The 19988-nt window shown below is 39.6% G+C and overlaps 2 protein-coding genes across 2 annotated transcripts in view; one reads left to right on the top strand and one right to left on the bottom strand.

Annotated features, from left to right (window-relative positions):
- The window catches only part of LOC129774783 (mitosis initiation protein fs(1)Ya), a 55406-nt gene that overhangs the window by 24659 nt on the left and 10759 nt on the right, over positions 1-19988 (top strand). The gene's annotated exons all lie outside the window — the stretch shown is intronic.
- On the bottom strand, positions 7483-19486 carry LOC129774784 (lamin-B receptor). The gene is made up of 3 exons (XM_055778745.1): positions 19315-19486; positions 17306-19048; positions 7483-8449 (listed from the first exon to the last, which is right to left on the bottom strand). Exons 2-3 carry the CDS (start codon positions 19038-19040, stop codon positions 8163-8165), a joined length of 2022 nt encoding a protein of 673 aa, XP_055634720.1. The 5' UTR covers positions 19041-19048; positions 19315-19486; the 3' UTR covers positions 7483-8162.

Here is a 19988-nt window from a genome sequence, read left to right as displayed (position 1 = left end):
TTGAGAGGAGCTTTTTGTACTTATCAACTCCAACTTTTGTCAACTTTCCTTGGTTTCGCACGTCAGACCCGTTTCAATTATCACTCCCTCGACTTTTACGCCATTGAACTGTAGATGCGATACTCCAACGCAAAACGCCTAGGGGTAACAATATCGCAGTTTGTTCGATATATTCTTACAAACTTCTGTTACGGAAGGATATCTTGTGAGATCTTTCACGATCTGAATTCAGGGTTTTTACATTAGGTTTAAGCCGGAACAAAACCAACCATAGACCAGTGTCAGGTGCTTACTTTACTTATTGTTGCTGTGCTCCACACTGGGAGCATAGTACCTTCGTTGGAAGCTTCCATCCTGGGCGAACCGCAGTTCTCGCCTTGACCCATGCCCAAGTCAAATTTGGGTCGACTTCTCTCATCTCGTTTGTGAAGCTCCGTTGCCAGGAACCTCTGGGTGGCAACGACGATGAAGCTCGTCATAAACCGCCAAAAAACCGTCACCGTTAGATCAGGAATAAACCGTAAAGAGGGGTAAACTGCGCAGGATTTGGATGTAGTATTACCATTCCGACACGCTAATAGAACACGAACCACTGTTGGGATCGAATAACTGTAGTTAGTACAACAGAAGTTACCCAGCGACTCAACGGAGGAAGACAAAAAAAAACAATCTGGGCTAGAATTATGGCTTAAGTAGCTGGAACCGCATCGGTACCTGATCGACGGCATACTTTGAAACTAGTGACGGAGCAAATTTATCTAATGGCAATCGATAGAATTATAATAATAATAGTTGGGAACAGGTGTTGATTTTCTTATTTCATATTAGATTGATTGGTTTTAGGATTCTCGTTTTATTTGTTGTAGGAAATGAAAGGATTTACTGCACCGCTATAAAGTGTATTTTAATGTTATCTGTTCATGTTTATGCGTTACGATCGAATAAAATTTAAATGTTATCACAAATAAATCTCAAATAGACGCGGGCAAAGTTTCCTAACAATATTCCATTGATACATCTGTTACAATTTTAAGAGAAAGTTGTTCGGGAACTAAACTATGAAACAATTTACATTAGCTACGAGGTATTGAATGATTTTACAGATGTTAAGTGGCAGCTAAACGGTTAGTGTCTGTAGAATCTGCTCCGGAATTAAGTATCTCGATTCGGATAGTGAAGAAGACTTTCCAAGCACGTGAGAGATCGCTCCAATCCATAAAGTCTTTGAATAATCAGTTAGTATCACCATGATAATTTTTGATTCTAATTTCATTCTTTTCTGGTTAAGAGCCAGTACTTATCCTTGTTAACCAATTATAATCATAAAAAGCTTATATTCTAGAGGTAGGAAAAACCTCTTCGTTAACTAATTGAAAATGTTGGGGCGTATGGTGCTATACCATGCGTGGAATCTGCATCATTTCTTCCCATCTTATATTCGCTGCAGCACTCAACTAACTTGTTTTCTGCCATTACACTCGCGGATGTCCTTTGAAATGACCTTCTTTCATCTTTTGTAATGCAAACAAAACAGCGTCAGGAGGAAAAATGATACCGACACAAACCGTTTCGCGTTTGTAACGACTGTAGCCAAAAAACGACTCTGGGAATACAACGACAAATGAACAGAGTTCATCGCGCGGAATATTTGGCGCTTACATCGCCTATCGGAATATCAAGCATTAAAGTATCGTCGAGTCGTAAAGCGGCTCTCGGAATATATCCCATTATCGTCAGGAAGCGGTGAATCACACTGGAACAACAAAAGATCACTTGTCCGCAATAGATCCCTTCATAAGCTGACGTAATATGAAGAAATTCCGAGCATTGGCCAAGAGCTAAGTCCAAAAAAAATGGGGTACCGAATTTATACTAGTTCCTCTATCCATTTTTGAAGTGAGGTTCTTTGAGGCTAAATAGAAAGTTCGTATCGCTACTGATGACAACTAAATCGAGATGCTGATCAAATGTTATCCTCGGTATACCTATGTCTATACTAGCGATTGCATTACCGTGCCAAATTTCAATAACCGGTTATTCGGTAATGGAAATGTCACTACCGGTAAAACCGGTAACCATTTTCCATTTTCCAACCATTTTCTTAAAGAAACGGCCTTTATTGATAATGATTAGTTTACAAAAAAAAACATTTTACAAGTTTTTACAAGTTGCTACTTAGTTTGTTGGTTAAAGTAATACATAAAGACACAGAGAATGTTAATTTTGTCGTCTTCTAATCTAGATCGGATCTCATTAACAAAGTTTCCAGAATAAGAAAAAGCCCGTTCAGAGTCCAATTGGAGGCGATATGGCGTAGCGGTAACACCCATACCTCTCACGCAGAGATCACAAGTTCAATTCTCACTCCCGACATTCTTCCAAAAATGGAAGTAAAAGTGACGAACCAGCCGAAATGTGTTGAAAGTCACTATAAGAGCCCCCGCAGACTGCAGACTGACTTGTCGACCGATAGTTCGGTCGGCTTCTTAATCAGTACGGAGAGGTATGCATGTGCGCAGATTACACCGATTCAGTTGGGTCGGTTTTTGCACCAGTAGGCCGATTCGACCAAACTGTCGACTGAAAAAAGTCTGTAGTGTGCGGGGGCTCTAATAGAGAGTCCAATTATGTTGGGCGTACAGTACGAAGAGCATCGAACACTAATGTCATGTGTTTGTCTCTGATGCCCTCTGTGCGAAAACTCTTGTCCGATGGTTTTCATCAATCCGTTTTTAGACGTTGAGCTTAGGCTGGACGTTGATACATTTGATTGTTTCAATCGTCGTTCAAGTTTTTTCCTGATGTGCACCTGTTCTGCAGGTTTTGCATCGTCCAGTAGATTTTTTTCCTCCTGTTGTCCAGTTCGTCATCATCGTCAAATTTGATCAAGTCAGGAACAATTTCAAATGCCTACTTGATCAATGCAGTCCGTATCGTTTGATAGAAGACGCCAAAGTCTACATTTATTGTGTCATAACCTGAGAGTCATAACCAAGGAAAGTGAAGTGGAAGGTAAAACGTAATGTCAGAATTGCCGTTGGTATCCAAACAATACTGAACATTGACTACAGTTTTGCCGGCAAGGTTGATTGCCGTTATGAACCAGCACAAAAAACAAAGCTGCAAATTATGCGCCAGAGGCGGTACCACGATCAAAGCATTCCCTGAATCACATTAGCCGAGCCAGCTCACAGAAGCATATGCATTAAGGTTACTAGGTTACTATTTTCAACGACAACTGTTTATTTATTATACTGCTTCGAATACCTTCGACGAAATCAAATGTAACCATACCAACGTAATTAATAACATAAACAAGTCCAAACTTTTCGTCTTGCCATCCCTCATACGTCTTTTCTAAATAGTGTAAATTACAAGCCACTTGTTAACTCCACCATCTTGGTCATAACCATGAGCAAAATGATTATTCATAAAGGGTGCATTTCTTCCGCAATAGCAGTTCAGCAGCTACCAGAACTGATCCGAGGGCATCAATCAATTATTTTATAGCTGTCAGTTCTTCATCGCTGAAGCTTACCTTGTGTTTTGTTTTCAGATCGAGCAGCGATTTTTGAACTGAAGTTCGGAGGTCGTAGAAACGGCGCAACACTGCCAGTTGTGTTTTTTTGATCTTATGTTGATTCTCGAGCAATATTTCAAAACGACTTAAAGGCAGATATTATTTCTTGAGTAAAAATGAAAATTACTGAAATTACCGGTTACTGATTGTAAAATTACCGGTAATTCGGTAATGAAAAATGAACCGGTAAAACCGGTTAACATTCTCTAGTCTATACATAACTGCTTTCAGTTGTTGAAAGTTTCATAACTCGAGAACGAAATGCGAAATCTAAAATGAATAATTTTAGCAAAATTATTCGAAATGGCTCCCCTTTCGTTTCCAATATGGTCCAAAGTGAATAATAAGGAATGTGTTCTAGTACCAGACTTACCTTAAAAATCTCGATTAGATGTGGAATTAGCTTTGATTCTCCTACTTGAATCAGGGCTGTAAAAATACAATCTGCAACTACGGATTTGTATGGTTGAAAGGATCTCACCGCGTTTTATATTATGGCCCTTGTGAAAACCAATCCAGCAACTAGGTTTGCGACCTACTTTTGCATTTTCAGGTCCTGTGAGACCCCTTCGAGAGCATTTTACGTCACCGTTATAGCTAGGACTAGTATCAGAATGAACAAATGTAGATCCCAGGAAACGAGTCTTCATCAGTAAATAAGAGTCCCATCTTTTTCAAAAAGCTTGTTCAAAGTTACTAAACCTCTTGCGGTAGCCGCTGAGTTGCTACCGCTTGGCCCAGAAATTGTCAAATTGGCAAGCTTCGTGTCGACATCTGGATACGACATTAGTTTGTATGAGGCCAACTTTTCTCTATCAGATAAGCCGGCCCTAAGGCAGTTTTAAATTGCTAAAATTTGTATGAAAATTTTTGGCAGACTTATCTTACTTCTTAACTAGGCGAACCTAGCTAGAATATTCACCTGCCTCCGGGCTTCTGAATGCCAAAGGGGGACTAGGCTCTGCGGAATGCACGTATCTGCATGCTCGTGCTGTTTTAATCCTGACCGAGCAATTGTCGGACAATCTCGCGGGTGCTAAGGATCACCGACTTTTGGATGCCAGCCATCCTTCTCGATGTTCAACATCTTTAGCGCTTCCAGAAGCGTCTTCGGGACAATTCCAGTTCCAGAAAGAACGATCGGAATAATTCTTGGGACCTCCCTTAGCCCCCACAGGCCAATGGTCGATACTTACAAATTTTGCGACCGTTGGTCTCCTCCAGATTCTGGTTCAGTGGAATAGCGACATCGATGATGGTGACTTTGCGGTCGCTCTTGTCGTAAACCATTATCTCAGTCACCATAGCAAGGAATCATACTAAATACTTTATTCAACGGTGTAATAGTTTACATTTTTTCCAAACGAATTTCAATGCCTAGTGAACTTTTTTATGAATGTATAGGAAATTTCTATGAATAATAGGTAACGGTACTCGGTATGAGCAAAATATTAGTAGCGTGGAAATATAAAAGAATCCCTTCCAACGGAAATTAATTCCGACCGCAAAGGATTAATATAATATATTATATAAAATGTATCAATTTTACAAGTTTTCCTTCTCAGGATACCTAAAGATAATCTCTGCCGCGTGTTGTAACACATCAGATTTTAAGGTTTTTATTTCGTCGAGTAGTCAATAGCTCGCATTTATATAATCACATCACACACCGCAGTGAATCCTGATTTTTCTTAACCACGCTATAGAGGCGACCCTTCTGGTCTTCAGGCGGCGAATATCATACTAAAATTCCTTCCCTTCCCCTGGTGACTGTAAGGACGTGGCCGGCGTCTTCATTGATCATTTAAAGCTCGAATCACCGAAAATCAACGAATCAACGAGAATGATTTGCTAGTCCCAAGCGTCATTCTGTGTGTTCTTTGTGCAACTTGGATGGTTCAGGTCAATCACGGAGAGCAACTACGAATTGTACAGTCTACCCAAGCTCAAGCTCTTGTCGTAAACCATTATACCTGGGCGGTTGTGGTGGATCGAGAGGTCGGTCAGAACTGTGCGATCCCAGTACAGCTTGAAACGGTCATTTCCGAGGACAGGTGCAGGCAGGTACCGGTAGTTTGGTTCGTTGTCTTCCAGTAGAGCACATTGCAGCGCCAGTTATCGATGACCAATACGGGCCACGTTGTTGTGGCGCTCGGTGTAGGCTGCGTTGGCCAAAACGAGACAGCCTACCATAATGTGCTCTATGTTTTCACCTGGTTGAATGCACATTCGGCAAATGTCATCAACGTCTTGATGCCAGACGTACCACCTGCAGTTTCTCGTCGACATTATCCTGTCCTGGATGTCTATCTTGTCGGCTTCTACTACTGAGAAGAGTTTACCACGCGTTAGCCACAGATTAGATTCGGCCTTGTAGACTTGTGGCCGGTCCAGTTGAGGGTGGGCACCATGCACTGCATTCTGCTTCCAACTTGCAATCTTCTCCTCCACTGTCTGCAGATTGCAGTTGAGATGGTACTTCGCTTGCACCAAGTGCTGAGCGCTGAATCCTCTGTCAGCGGCGCAGATAGCCCGGTATATCGGGTTTTGGTTGGCGCGTTCTGTGAAGTACTCGCGCAGTTGTCGTACCTGGGCAACACAGTGCTGAAATGTCGACGATTCCAAGTCCCCCTTCTTTGCGTGGTAGTGAAACTCTCTCCAGTGCCGATTGAGGATGGTGCATTCTGGCCTCTTCGAATGCTTTCCTCATCCTTCTCTCAAGGTCTTCTAGGTCAGTTTTGCTCCATTTGACTACACCAAAACTGAAGGTCAGCAGGGCAACGGCGAATGTGTTGATCGCGCGTGCCATGTTCCCCGCGATGAGGAAAGTCCTCAGGACACAGTTCACTCGACTCAAGAACTTGTCTCGCAGCTCCGTCTTGATGTCGGAGTGGCGAATCCTAGTGAGCTGTCGGAATTCAAGGTATTTCTAAGATTCGCCACGAGCCATGTCTTGTATAAACCCGTCGTCATAGACCTCGTAGCCTCCGGGTTCGGTGAGTTGTCTTTTCAGCAGATGGACACAGCGGCACTTGTCGAGGCCAAACCCCATGCAGATGTCCCTGCTTATTTCTTCGACAATCCGGATAGCTACACCTAGACGCTGACGTGAATCAGCGTAGACCTTAAGGTCGTCCATGTAAAAGGTATGGGTCACTTCTTCGTGGGCGCCGTCGCCATACCTTATTTTATAGCCATGACCGTTTCTATTGAGCGTCCTACTGAAGGGGTTCAGTGCCAGGCAAAACCAAAGCGGGCTGAAAGAGCCGCCTTGGAATATCCCCCTCTTTATCTGCAGCGTTCTAGACTGCAACACATTTTCCCCATCACTAAGGTGTAGAGACGTGCTCCACTGCCTCATCGCATGCTGCTGGAACCTATGACCGGCATCCAAAAGTCGGTCATCATGCGCGGATGTCTGACAATTCCTCGGTCAGGACTAAAAAGCACGAGCATGTAGATACGTGCATTCCGCAGAGCTTAGTCCCCCTTTGGCATTAAGAAGCCCCAGGCGGGTGAGTATTCTGGGTAGGTTCGTCTAGCCAAGAAGTGTGACAACTCTGCTAATAAAAACCACTAGTTGAGTAGCCAGTTATTCGGGCCTGATACTTCACTGACTCACAAGAGTGCACTACTTTCGTGTCCTCATCAATATTCAGACTATCCTCCTGCAACAATGTTTTTTTTTTGTCTAAAATCACATGTTGGACTGTTTGTGGCAACGAAGCATAAACTTCACAAGAGACTCATCAGGTTTACTTCGGATACTGGTTTATTTGATTAGAGACGAATAAACTGAAAAAAAATTAAAGTCTCCATAATTCATTACCCATCTACCTGGTTTATTTAATGTGAAATTGTTGGATATCTCCCCACTCGAAAAAAAAAACATTAGTTGCGCCATGTTTCAATAGAGCTTTATTTCATTCAAGTCTAATTCTATACTTAAAACTAATAGCAAAATCAATGAAAAAAATCGTTTTGTATAACAAATCTTCGACGATTCCAAGATCAAATATTTAAAAATCTGTACAATGAGAGTTCAGATGCTTCCAATACTTAGTGCACAGAACTGCTTCTCGTCTCTTTGAGGCGGGAAACTGAGAACTGAAGAAAAGTACTGCAACCTGCTTCTTATAACTTAAGTATATTCGATTTGTACAATCACAATGTATTGTTGTTTGTTTTTGCTTACATTATCCGTTCTACGCAATACTAATCTTCCAAAACGTTAATTTTCCCTTACAATTATCCTATTGTGTAAATTTCGATATATTCGAGGGATTCTGCTAAACATCCTAGCTCTAAAAAAAGTTGTAAAAATTGTACGAAAATTGCTATAAACCTAGAAGGTCATTTCACTAAGATAAACATAGACAGAAATAGAATCGATTTCAGAAAAAGTCCGATTCCCTTTATTTCGTGTGTTCTGTGTTCGCATGCAAGATAGACTGAGTGGGTGCTATCTGGTCCGGAACAGCGTTGAGAAATAATAAGAAGCACAAAAAACATGTAACGCTTTATACAAAAATATGTTGCTTCTGAACGTGTGTTAGAGGGGCAAAAAGGGCACCTCGTTCTATTAGAAAACCTTGGGCACTAGCATGTACCGCACCATTGAGCTGTAGCGTTGCCACGCGGAGTTGTACTTCTTTGCGTTTCTGTCGTTAACCCGCCGGGCGCGGTGCACTAAGAGTGCGACGGTAAACAGCGTGAAGAGTAGCGGGGGCCAGGCGAAGCGCCAATACAGCAGCGGCAGGAGGGCGACATTCTGCAAAATGTCTCCAGTGTAGTTGGGTTGCCGAACGCGACCCCACCATTTTGCGACCAGCAAACGTCGGCCCTGGAAGGTGGGTAGAGTGTCCAGATCTGCAATTAAATAAAGTGAATTAAGGTTTAGAAAAATTAAACCACAAAAGTGAACGAAATTTTGTAAAATAAAGCGCGGCTGGAAAATGTTTCATAAACAAGCTTTTCGTTAGAAAAACGTTAATCACTGGGAGCGACAGTTACAAAATAAGGAAAAAGCTCGAATTATTCCCAATGCGGTCGTGTCTTGGACACCACCCTTCTATTAAATTTTTTTTAGGTACACGATCTTGACGCTTTGGGTTTTTTTACCATATTTGCTGTTTAATTTTCATCATAGAACAAAATACACTGGATTCTTTTTTACGCGATAGATGCGTGCGCGCAAAAAAACACGTAATTTTAAGCAAATCGCGTAAAAAAAGTTTTGTGTATTTTGACAAAGGGTCTGATCACGAACGTCACTTCACGGTGAAAACGAAGTGAATTGTATACAACGTTATTACGGCTGCCACCGTGTGTGTAGAATCCGGAAGAGTTCATCCGTCGTGACAATTTTGATAAACTCGGTGTTATTGGGCCTGATCACGAACATCACTGTCACAAACGCTTTCACGTCACTGACACTTCACTTAATCTTTTTGTGTCTATCATCATTGTCACGGACAGTTGCGTGTAAAAATGAACTCCGTGAAGTGAAAGTGTTCATTCCCGTTTATAAGAGACATGTCAGTTGCATAATTTCGGGCGTTTGAATGTTATGTCGGTTGCATAATTTCGGACGTTTGAACGTTATGTAGGTAAAATTAATAAGTGTATGAGATAATATTCCATTTAATTGAACTGTTTTAGAATGACAAGTTTGCGATTATATCTCGATGATTCGGTATTTCAATGCCAACTATTCGGACTCATTCCATGAATCATTTGCTTGATGCGTTTGTTTGCTGAATCAAACGTTGGTTCAAAGATGAGGAGGAATACTTGGTTGCTCTTGAATAATGTAGTTGTTGAACATATGGGAATGTAATTTTATTTCCTCTTTCTATAAATTACTCTAGAGATGAAGCATGACTATCATGAGTTTAATAATCGATATTTCGCATACTCTTGTACTCAGCTCTGTCTTACTAGTTTGAATAGTGAGAAGTATTTAGTATAGGTCAACGTTAAAATCATTTTTTAAGGACCGTTTCTACAATTTTGATGAACAATAATATCTTCTATATCTCAGAATAAACCCGAATTTATCCATCTCATGATCAGTATAATCTGAGCTACTTCCATATGGGATTCTGATGTTTAATCCTCTTATCCTTCCCATTCTCGTGTAATTTGATATACGGGACATGAGGTTTGACATAATTATTTAAACAAAAACTGGTCAGTAGCATAATTTTCATATGAAACATCTGATGAGTTTCAAGAAAATTGCCAGAAGCAGAATGATTTAGATTTGCTTTAGACGGATATCAAAATTATGGGAAAAGAACTAAAGAATAATTTAAAAATTATTAACTTAAAAGCATTGCAAAGATAGATTAATTTTTTCCTTATTTGAAACTTAAAAATTCTTTCATTCAAAGTATGTCTTCAAAACAATATCGTTGAAATTATCAATTACGTAAAAACAAAAGATCAATGGCCTCATTCGATGTAACTATCGTCCTGATTCGGGCCTTGTCCACCAATTGCGAATGTTTGAATTTCAAAAACTAGCTCTGCAATGTTGGGAAAACATTACAGTTACAACAGTTACATCAACAAATCAATATTATACATATCAATCATAATGATCGTTTTGGGCCGGTGGCCTCCATTGCTATTTCATGGGGTTGCAACTCTCTGTTAGTCTAATCCTTAAAATAAAAACAAAAAATTAGACCTTTCGCCATGTTTCAATCGGTCTACGGGAGCTACATTTTTAGTCCTCAATTACATCCCATAGCGCATTTATCGAATCCAAATAAACAAATTTACGTCCTCTGGATACATCAGGATTTCGTTCTAAAAATGCCACCAAGCGGGTAAATTTCTATTTGTTTATCTCTTCTTTCTTAAAAAGCAAGACAAGATTCAAAATGTTAGCAAAAAAGCTGAATAAATCCGAAATTAAACTGTCACGTCACGGGGAAAAACAAGTATATTTGGCACTTGTGTTTTAGATGGTGAAAGCTAGTCACGCGGAATGGAGTAAGTTTAATTTCGGATTTATTTAGCTTTTTTGCTAACGTTTTGAATCTTGTCTTGCTTTTTAAGAAAGACAACAGCAAACAAACAGCAATTTACCCACTTGGTGGCATTTTTAGAACGAAATCCTGATGTATCCATAGGACGTAAATTTGTTTATTTGGATTCGATAATTGCGCTATGGGATGTAATTGAGAACTAAAAATGTAGCTCCCGTAGACCGATTGAAACTTGGCGAAAGGTCTAATTTCGATTGTCCTAAATGAATAGAAATTTTTTGTTTCTATTTTAAGGATTAGACTCACAGAGAGTTGCAACCCCATGAAATGGCAATGGAGGCCACTGGCCTAAAACGATCATTATGATTGATATGTATAATATTGATTTCTTGATATTTTGAATATAAAATCATAACTGTAATGTTTTTCCAACATTGCAGAGCTGATTTTAGTAATTCAGACATTTGCAATTGGTGGACAAGACCCGAATCAGGACGATAGTTACATCGAATAAGACCATTGATCTTTTGTTTTTTACGTAATTGATATTTTCAACGATATTGTTTTGAAGACATTCTTTGAATGAAAGAATATTTAAGTTTCAAATAAGAAAAAAAAATCTATCGTTGCAAAGCTTTTAAATTAATAATTTTTAAATTATTCTCTAGTTCTTTTTCCATAATATCTGTTTAAAGAAAATATGGATCATTTTCTGCTTTTGGCAAATTCCTTGAAACTCATCAGATGTTTCATATGAAAATTATGCTCCTCACCGACGCTGCTGACCAGTTTCAGTTTAAATAATTAAATCAAACTTCATGTCCCGTATATCAAATTACACGAGAATAGGAAGGATAAGAGGATTAAACTTCAGAATTCCATATGGGAGTAGCTTAGATTATACTGATCATGAGATGGATAAATTCGGGTTTATTCTGAGATATAGAAGATATTATTATTCATCAAAATTGTAGAAACGGTTGTTAAAAAAATATTTTAACGTAGACCTATACTAAATACTTCTCACTATTCAAACGAATAAGACAAGCTGAGAACAAGAGTATGTGAGATATCGATTATTAAACTCATGATAAGCGGACCTTACACGGTCAACTTTATTGACAATATGATGACATTTGGGAGCATAATGACAGCTGAACATGGCCGACGACGCAGAAATCCGGATTTTCTGATTTTCGAGCATCAATATCGTGACATTTCATATGGATGCATGATGTTGACGTTTTACCTCACGGACTTCCAGACTGAGTTGCCAGATATGCAAGCGCACATTTAATTTTTGTTAGTCTTTTTTGCGATTGCAATTAAAATTTATAAACTACTGAAATTGTAGGAATCATAAATGGAAGCTTTTGGTTTGGAAAACCGATACTTTGAATAGCAAAATACGGTACTTTTCACGATACAAATCAAAACTTCAAAGTAAACTGACAATGTGATGGTGAGAGAGTGGATGAAACTTAACAACGTTTTAGGAATTTTTTAACGTTGAACTCGGTCATTCTTTGCGCTAGTGAGCGGGTTGTGTGTTTCTTCGAACACCGCTATAAAATTTGGAGAATGAGAAGATCTGGGAAAATCACAGACGAAAAAACATCATGTGTTAATTCAAGCTACAGTAGAATCCCGATTATCCGCGGAATAGTAGGGTAAACTCACCGCGATTAAAGAAAATCGCGGATGACCCATTAAAGGATAAAAAAATGCAAACACGAAAAGAGATGTTTCAACATAAAAACTATGTTCTATCAATACAGAAATCAATCAACTATCCATCTATAAGGTCGTGTACACCAGTGGTTAAATAATGTAAAAGCCATGACCACAACAAAAGAGCATGGGCCTACCACTCACTAACAAATTCCGGAAAGGCCTATTGATTTACTTTGGAACTCGCAGTCACGAATAATCCGCAGGGCGGATCACCCGCTCGCGGATAATCGGGGTTCTACTGTCATAGTCTCATTTATGGAATAAAAACATTTGCTTGCAGATAAAATAACTTGCATATATTTTCGCAAACTAAAATAATCTGGCATCTCTGAAACTGAAAGGAACAGTCTGTATTTGTGAAACGAGTATTATGATGTATTTTTGAGAAGAAAAACCAAATTCTAAAGTGTAAATTATGAATGAAAATTAACTTTTACGAATCAAATTATTATTCTATGTGAATGCAAATCACTTTTTTTCTGCAAGTGATGAAAAAATCCCATACAAAAATTGTGTCTGAAATTGACGTTATATTATAATAATACTGTTTAGTAGGAATATCTGAAAATTTAGAGGAAGTAGGTTAAGTTAAGGTTAGGACTACGCGCTTCAACTAATTGAATAATACCAAGTAGATATTTTCATTCAAATTTTACCAATTGAAAATTGCCTTTTAGCCTTCTAATCTGATAGAGAATAGTTTGGATCCCAAACTCGAATGTCGCCACTAGCCATCGCGGATGTTTTCGTTGTCTCGGGTTGAGGGCGATATTGACCGTGTAAGGTGGAAAAATATTGATTGAGGTTAGATCAGATGTTGAAAGCCTAGCTGTCACGATATTGAAGACACTTATTGTCAATCCGGTTGATCGTGTAAGGTGCCCAATAGTCATGCTTTATCTCTAGAGTAATTTATAGAAAGAGGAAATAAAATTTCATTACATAAAATTACATTTATTACATTACAAATTACATATGTTCAACAACTACATTATTCAAGAGCAACCAAGTATTCCTCCTCATCTTTGAACCAACGTTTGATTCAGCAAACTAGCGCATAAAGCAAATGATTCATGGAATGAGTTCGAATAGTTGGCATTGAAATACCGAATCATCGAGGTATAATCGCAAACTTATCATTTTAGAACATACGTTCTATTAAATGGAATATTATCTCATACACTTATTAATTTTACCTACATAACGTTCAAACGTCCGAAATTATGCAACCGACATAACGTTCAAACGTCCGAAATTATGCAACCGACATAACGTTCAAACGTCCGAAATTATGCAACTGACATGTCTCTTATAAACGGGAATGAACACTTTCACTTCACGGAGTTTATTTTTACACGCAACTGTCCGTGACAATGATGATAGACACAAAAAGAATAAGTGACGTGAAAGCGTTTGTGACAGTGAATTTCGTGATCAGGCCCAAAATGTTATTGTTCGTTGTGTGGACAAGGCAACACGCGCATCGTTTGTGTTCTTGCGTGCGTGCGTTTGTATCCGCGCGTGTTTGTTTGGGGGTGTGCGCATGTGCGTGCGTGTGCGTGCTTTTGTGTACATGTGTGCGCGTGTGTTTGTGCATGTTTGTGTGCATGCGTGCTGGAGTTTAAGCATGTATGAGAGCATGTGCGCCTGTGTGTGCGCGGTTTTTTGTGCATGTGTGCGCGTTTGCTTGTACATTTGTGCGTGCGCTTGCGTTCCTGCCTGTACACGCAGAAAAATTTTCGGACCTGGTCGAAAATCGCGTAAAAAAATCGTGTAATTTAGAGCAAATCGCGTAAAAAATCACAAAAAAAATCGCGTAAAAAAGATATCAAAAGAAGCTCATATTCCGAACACCAAATTTATTGAACATCAATGTTATAAATAATTGAATAATGAAAACCCCGATATTCTTTAGGATATACCCTTCATTATAACAACATTTATAGGTATCAAAACAACATTGATGGTCAATAAATTTAGTTTTTAAAATGAAGTGTTCAGAATTTGAATAAAAATTAATTGATCGAAATTTGAGTCAAAACGGTACTTCTTCACATCCAAATTTGAGTCTTTTGAAGCTTTTCTGACATGTGGAATTGGAGTTTCATATTCATTGTGTAAAATTAAAGCATTTCTACTGAGACGGATACCTGCTTGCTTGAACAGTTTAAAAACGCCTCGTCCTCGGCTTACATTGTCGACTCCATCACACTCCGCAACGCTATACTAATTTGTTGCCACTATTATGAATTTTCTGTACTTCCTTATCTTCCTCAACGAATTTCACCGTTTCGTCAGTGTCCGAGAACGAGGTTGATATTGAATGAACTGGTATATTAATGTCAATGAATGACAAAATTATGCACATTCCGTGAACGCATAGCAGAACGAAAGAGAGAATTAACGAAACTGAATGAATCAACTGTGAGTTGCTTGTTGTGATTGTGAGGCTTGGCGTTGATTCATTTTCGGTATCCCGAATACAATGGTGTAATGATCGAATGTGGTCATGAAATTCAACTGAAAAGATTGATGTGAACAGATATTTCCAAGCACTGCTTTAAGCTTCTCAGTTCATTCGCCTCTAGATAGAAAAATTACGATAAAGCGGATATCTGCCACATTGAAGAATGGCAGAAGGGTAGGAGCCGTTAACATGAAGATTAAATCCACTCTCTGCCCCTCTCTAGCTACGGGAGCTGAGAAGTCGCTTAAATGCTTTCCCACCTCGAAGATGTCTCGTCAGAGGAAGATTCAACCCACCTCAACAAGCCCCTCTCAAGAAAATTTGCAAACCTTACCTTCTCACCCCCTCAAACCCCGATCTCAACTATCGACCTCGCCTTCCTCTTCTGTTGTGTCGCCTGTCCGTGTGAAAGTCTATCCAGAAGATGCACCTGGAACTGGCACATGGGTTGTTTTCTTCCGGTCTAAACTTAATGGGAAAGGTCTCAAGCAGAGATGCCAACCTTCCTGATTTTTCAGGATTTCCCAGACTTTTTGGCACGCTCCCTGACATCCTGACAAACACTCAATTTTCCCTGATTTTTATAAAATGATCCTGATTTTTTACTTTTTGCTAAATCAGAAAAAAAATCCACATGAATATACTGGCGGTTTTGCTGGTTGTTCATGAGAACTGTCATAATAGTCTACATTAAAAAGCTTCCCGGTCCGCACTTATATAATGCTTTTTCGATTATACTCTATCTGTTCGCATTTTCGAAGGTACAGTGTCGACATTTTTTAAATTTTGAAGTTAACGTGAAAGAAATATAATCTATAAGAATCATATGCCCGAAGGTTCTCGTAATTCAATCTCAATAAAACGAAGATTAGAAACAGAATAGGAACGGAAACGATGAAAGGAATATCAGCGACCAAAAATTATGTACAGTAAAATAAAAACGATATTTATATTTTCGCAGCAAATAACATCCAAGTATAACATCTTTTTTTTATTAAACTTTAATTATTATTAAAAAGTGTTTTATTTCTCGAAGAATATATATTAAATTGTTTGTGAAGCAAGAAGTTGCAAGAATGATCCGTGAGACACGACAAATGAATTAGCAGGTTCACTACATATGTTTAAAATTTCCATTCATGTGCATCAGTTGAAACAGGTCATTTGAAACCATTCGACTGACCCGGTCTTCACCTGAAAAAAAATTATGTTCTGGTTCAGGTGGTATTGGAGAGGAATCCTGTATTGTGGGCTTCTACCAAGCAACCAGTCGATACATTCCCACAAATACTTCTCGTAACTGGACAAATTAGTTTCCGTAATTAGTTAATGTTCAGAATTGTTAGGCTACCTGAAAGATTTCAGAACATCCTGAGTTGTTTGCAAAACAACACTGTGCATATAAAATTTAAAAAAATAATACTTTTGTTTTCTCAAAAATGGGTACGAACTTTCCGGACAACCCAATATGAGGTATCCTGATTTTCCCTGTTTTTTTTTCATTCTCCCTGATTTTTCAAAAAAAAAAATAGTAGGCAACTCTGGTCTCAAGTCATTCAGATTATGAAAGATCTGGTAAAATATTCCTCCGTGGTTAAAATTTCTAAGATTCTAAATTGCGTGTTGTCGTGGCTGACCGGATGCACACTAACGATATTGGGCCCTATTATAGAAATCGAGGCGATAAGAATTTTGCTCGCTAGCCCCATTTTGCTATAATAGAAACCGAGCGAGCCGATAGCATCGTCAGAGTGATACAGGTAAACTTCGATATAACGTACATTTCACTTTCAAAATTGTACGTTGTATCGAATTGTACGTTATATCGAAGCATAATAAAGTACTCACAAACGTAGTCTATAATACATTAATGTGTTGCTGTTTTAGTAAAGTTAATGAATAACATCAATCAGTAGACGCAGCCAGCCTTTCTCACGATGTTTCCCTTCGAACTGTTGATTGAAGCTTGATTCATTTAGAATCCGGAATCACAAAACCAGCTGTATTTCGGGATAGATTGAAGGTACAAGACTTGTTTTAGCATCACAATACAGATAATTCATTGTTCTATCAAGAAAAAAAAATTGATTTTTTTTTCCTTTACACTTTGGAAATGTGTACGTTACGTTAGGTAAAATGTACGATATATCGTATATCGTATACATAAAAGTATAGCTTTAAGAGTTCGGTGTGATCATCAGTGTGATTTTTTATGTCACCCTTCCAACCTCGAGTCGACCGCGATTAACCGGTCGATAATTCCCCTATAAACCTTCAAATTAAGAAACAATATCCATATATACTAGTAAAAATATAACCCTTTAAACCGATGTAACTGGGCATCGAAACATGTTCTGAATTATTCGAGAGCAACTCCAGTGTTGCTTTTGTATCTGTACATGTGAGCATAAAACTAACCAAAACAGGTGACATCGCGCGAAGCGTATAAAAAACAAAGCGTAAGATGATTTTGTGTCTTTACGTATGCGAGCGTGAAAAAGCCATTCACCTTGCGGCACTACTCACCTATAAACTTCTCGCTGAGTGGATTAAGTCGGTACTGGTGCTTCAGTCGATTGCTGGAACGTTTGATTAAAAGTCCGATGAGCGCAACTGTGGCCATCAAAGCGAGTCCCCAGTACGGCACTTCCGGCAGTTTGTGTGCCGCGACGTACTTCGGCAGCAGAGTGACAGTGAAGGGGAAAACCGCATATCGTAGCAGCAGCATGGCACCGAATCCTTCCCCTTGCAGATCAAACGAAAACGTCAGATGATGTTCGTACACTAGCAGATCCAGCAGATACAGAACTGTCAGCGATGCGGCAAAAACTGGAGTTACTTCAAATTCGAGGTTTTTAAGCGCGAACGTCACTTTTTCTACCAAGGTTATCAACTCTGGTTCGGCCGGCAGTGCAGAGAAATGAAGATTACGATAAATGATGATACAATTGAACACGAGCGCCAAAATAACGGAGATGTGATAATGCACGAGCTTCAGGTTGATGATATTGAATGTGAGAGGATTTATTTCACGGCCGACCAGGAAGTCTGACAGAAGACGGCCCGACTTGGCATACGGGTTCCAGTTGATCTGTGGAACATATCGCGATTTTATGAATGCCAGACAAGCCGTTAAGAGAGCGTAAACCAAGCTGATAATGAGCAGCTGATTGTATCCTTTGCTGATAGTTGAAATCAGCGGATATTTGTAGCAATATTCAGCGACGGATACGGCCAGCCCAGTGAAAACCGCACACGATAGACCGGTAAACGTGTAAGACTGCTGGCCACGGATTTCATCCACAATTTTCACACTCTTTCCAATGGGAAGTGCTGTAAAAATGGCAACTCCCCAACTGAAGAGCAGAAAAATTGCTCCAACTTCCCGGTTGAAATAAGTCGACAGCATTTTAAACTCGTCGAAATTAGTCGGAATCTTAAACGTGCAATCACGATGAGCGGCACCGGAGCAAAAATGATTAACGAACATGACGAAAGTGGGTACAAGAAGCAACAAACTCAAAGCGCCCAAGTTCCCGCCGAATTCTCGAAGTTCTTGAAGCTGTTTTGCCGTACTTCGTCTGGCGTACGATTTATTGTCGCCCCCCATAATTCCATTATCGTCCCTTCGAAAACTTTGATAATCCACATCTTCTTGGTCGGAAAATTCCTGTGATTCATTGGCCACACTTACAGAATGTGAGGCGGATGCTCGGCTCCGTTCGGTAGTAGGCGCGGATCGTTGACTCGTGTTTGGAGTTAAACTCTTCGCTGGAGACGCTTTCTGAGAAGCTTCCTCCGTTTCGTCCAAAATCGCTGACAGAACTTTATCGGGAAGAAGTTTCTTAATCACAGGACTTTTGTCCCGTTGTTCGGAGGTCCTTATCCGCGCTGATCTTCTCGGTTCTTCTTTCGTTTCTGGTGAGATCTTCGTGATAACCACGGTGTTGGTCGTACGAGTCGTTTTTCGACCTGGCGACGCTTTTCTAGCTGGGGATGCCTTACGCACTGGAGATGCTTTTCGTGCGGGAGATTTTTTACGCGCTGGAGAAGCTTTACGTGCGGGGGATGATTTTCGGGCGGGAGATGCTTTTCTTGTTGCCCTTCCAGGAGAAGGCCTTCGCGCGGGTGGTGGCGAAGGTGATCTGTTGCGGGCGGTAGACTTTCGACCCCGTTTGGCTGTTTCTGCAGGACCTGGAACGGAGATCACTGCCGCCGAAGGAATTGGACCGCCACCTCTCGTTGAGCGACGGCTTTCCATTTTTCAACCTGTACAAGTCAGGAAAAAAAAACCCTGATTAGAAAGGGAACCAAAAATAGAATCATGCGAGGTATCCCCGGTTTTGCGCTAGATTTTTTTTAAATGTCTAACATTAGCTGTGTTGGTATGTTCGTAAATAACCACATCACTTGTCGAATTTGAATTGCTTACAGGCACAGAAACAAGAAAAAAAAACGCGCGTACCGCACGAAACATTCACAAACAGATTTTACCACCCACAGATACACATTTTCTAAGAGTTTATGGTACTAACCCTTCAAATAACTTCCACTTGAACAAAAATTCGCTTTAATTTTCGAAATTATACCACAATTATCGATCAACAACACAGAAACGATCATAACCAAGCGTCAAAAAGACGCCATTCACTAAAATGCTACGCTCCGATTTGTGTGCGTGCCCACTGATATCAGTTATGCTATTTAGACTGTCATGTTGGCAGTACGAAGAAGCATAAAAAAAAAGATTGACGAGGGGCACATCAATGATAATTATTACGAGGAGTGACATTGTTAGTTTGGGGGAAAAGCACGATAAATACAATACGGTAGCGCGACTTATGAAAAAGGCATATCAGCCATCTTGGATTTTTTCTGCAGTGTTTGTAAACAATCTGCAATATTTTGCAATATTTTTTTTTGCTCTCTGTGTGTAGAATTGTTTTGGTTATTCTGAATTTCTGCAGGGAGAGAGTGTTGATGGATATGGGCAAAGTTGTTATTTTAAAATGACTGGAACTGTGGCAATAAGAGCATTAAAAAGTTGAAAGGTAAGTATTTTACAGTTAAAACTAAGTTTGTAATATACTCTTATCTTATGTTTCAGCTGGCGCATTCAATGAACACATTCCAGCAATTGCACACTCGTACTACCGTTAGCTATTATGCGAAGCACGCGAAGGAAGGTATTGCAAAGGCACCTTCCGCT

The sequence above is a fragment of the Toxorhynchites rutilus genome, chromosome 3 (genome assembly GCF_029784135.1).
Source record: "Toxorhynchites rutilus septentrionalis strain SRP chromosome 3, ASM2978413v1, whole genome shotgun sequence".
NCBI classification, from domain to species: domain Eukaryota; kingdom Metazoa; phylum Arthropoda; class Insecta; order Diptera; family Culicidae; genus Toxorhynchites; species Toxorhynchites rutilus.
Note: the sequence above shows the minus strand (reverse complement) of the source record. Positions and strands in the feature narration are given on the sequence as shown.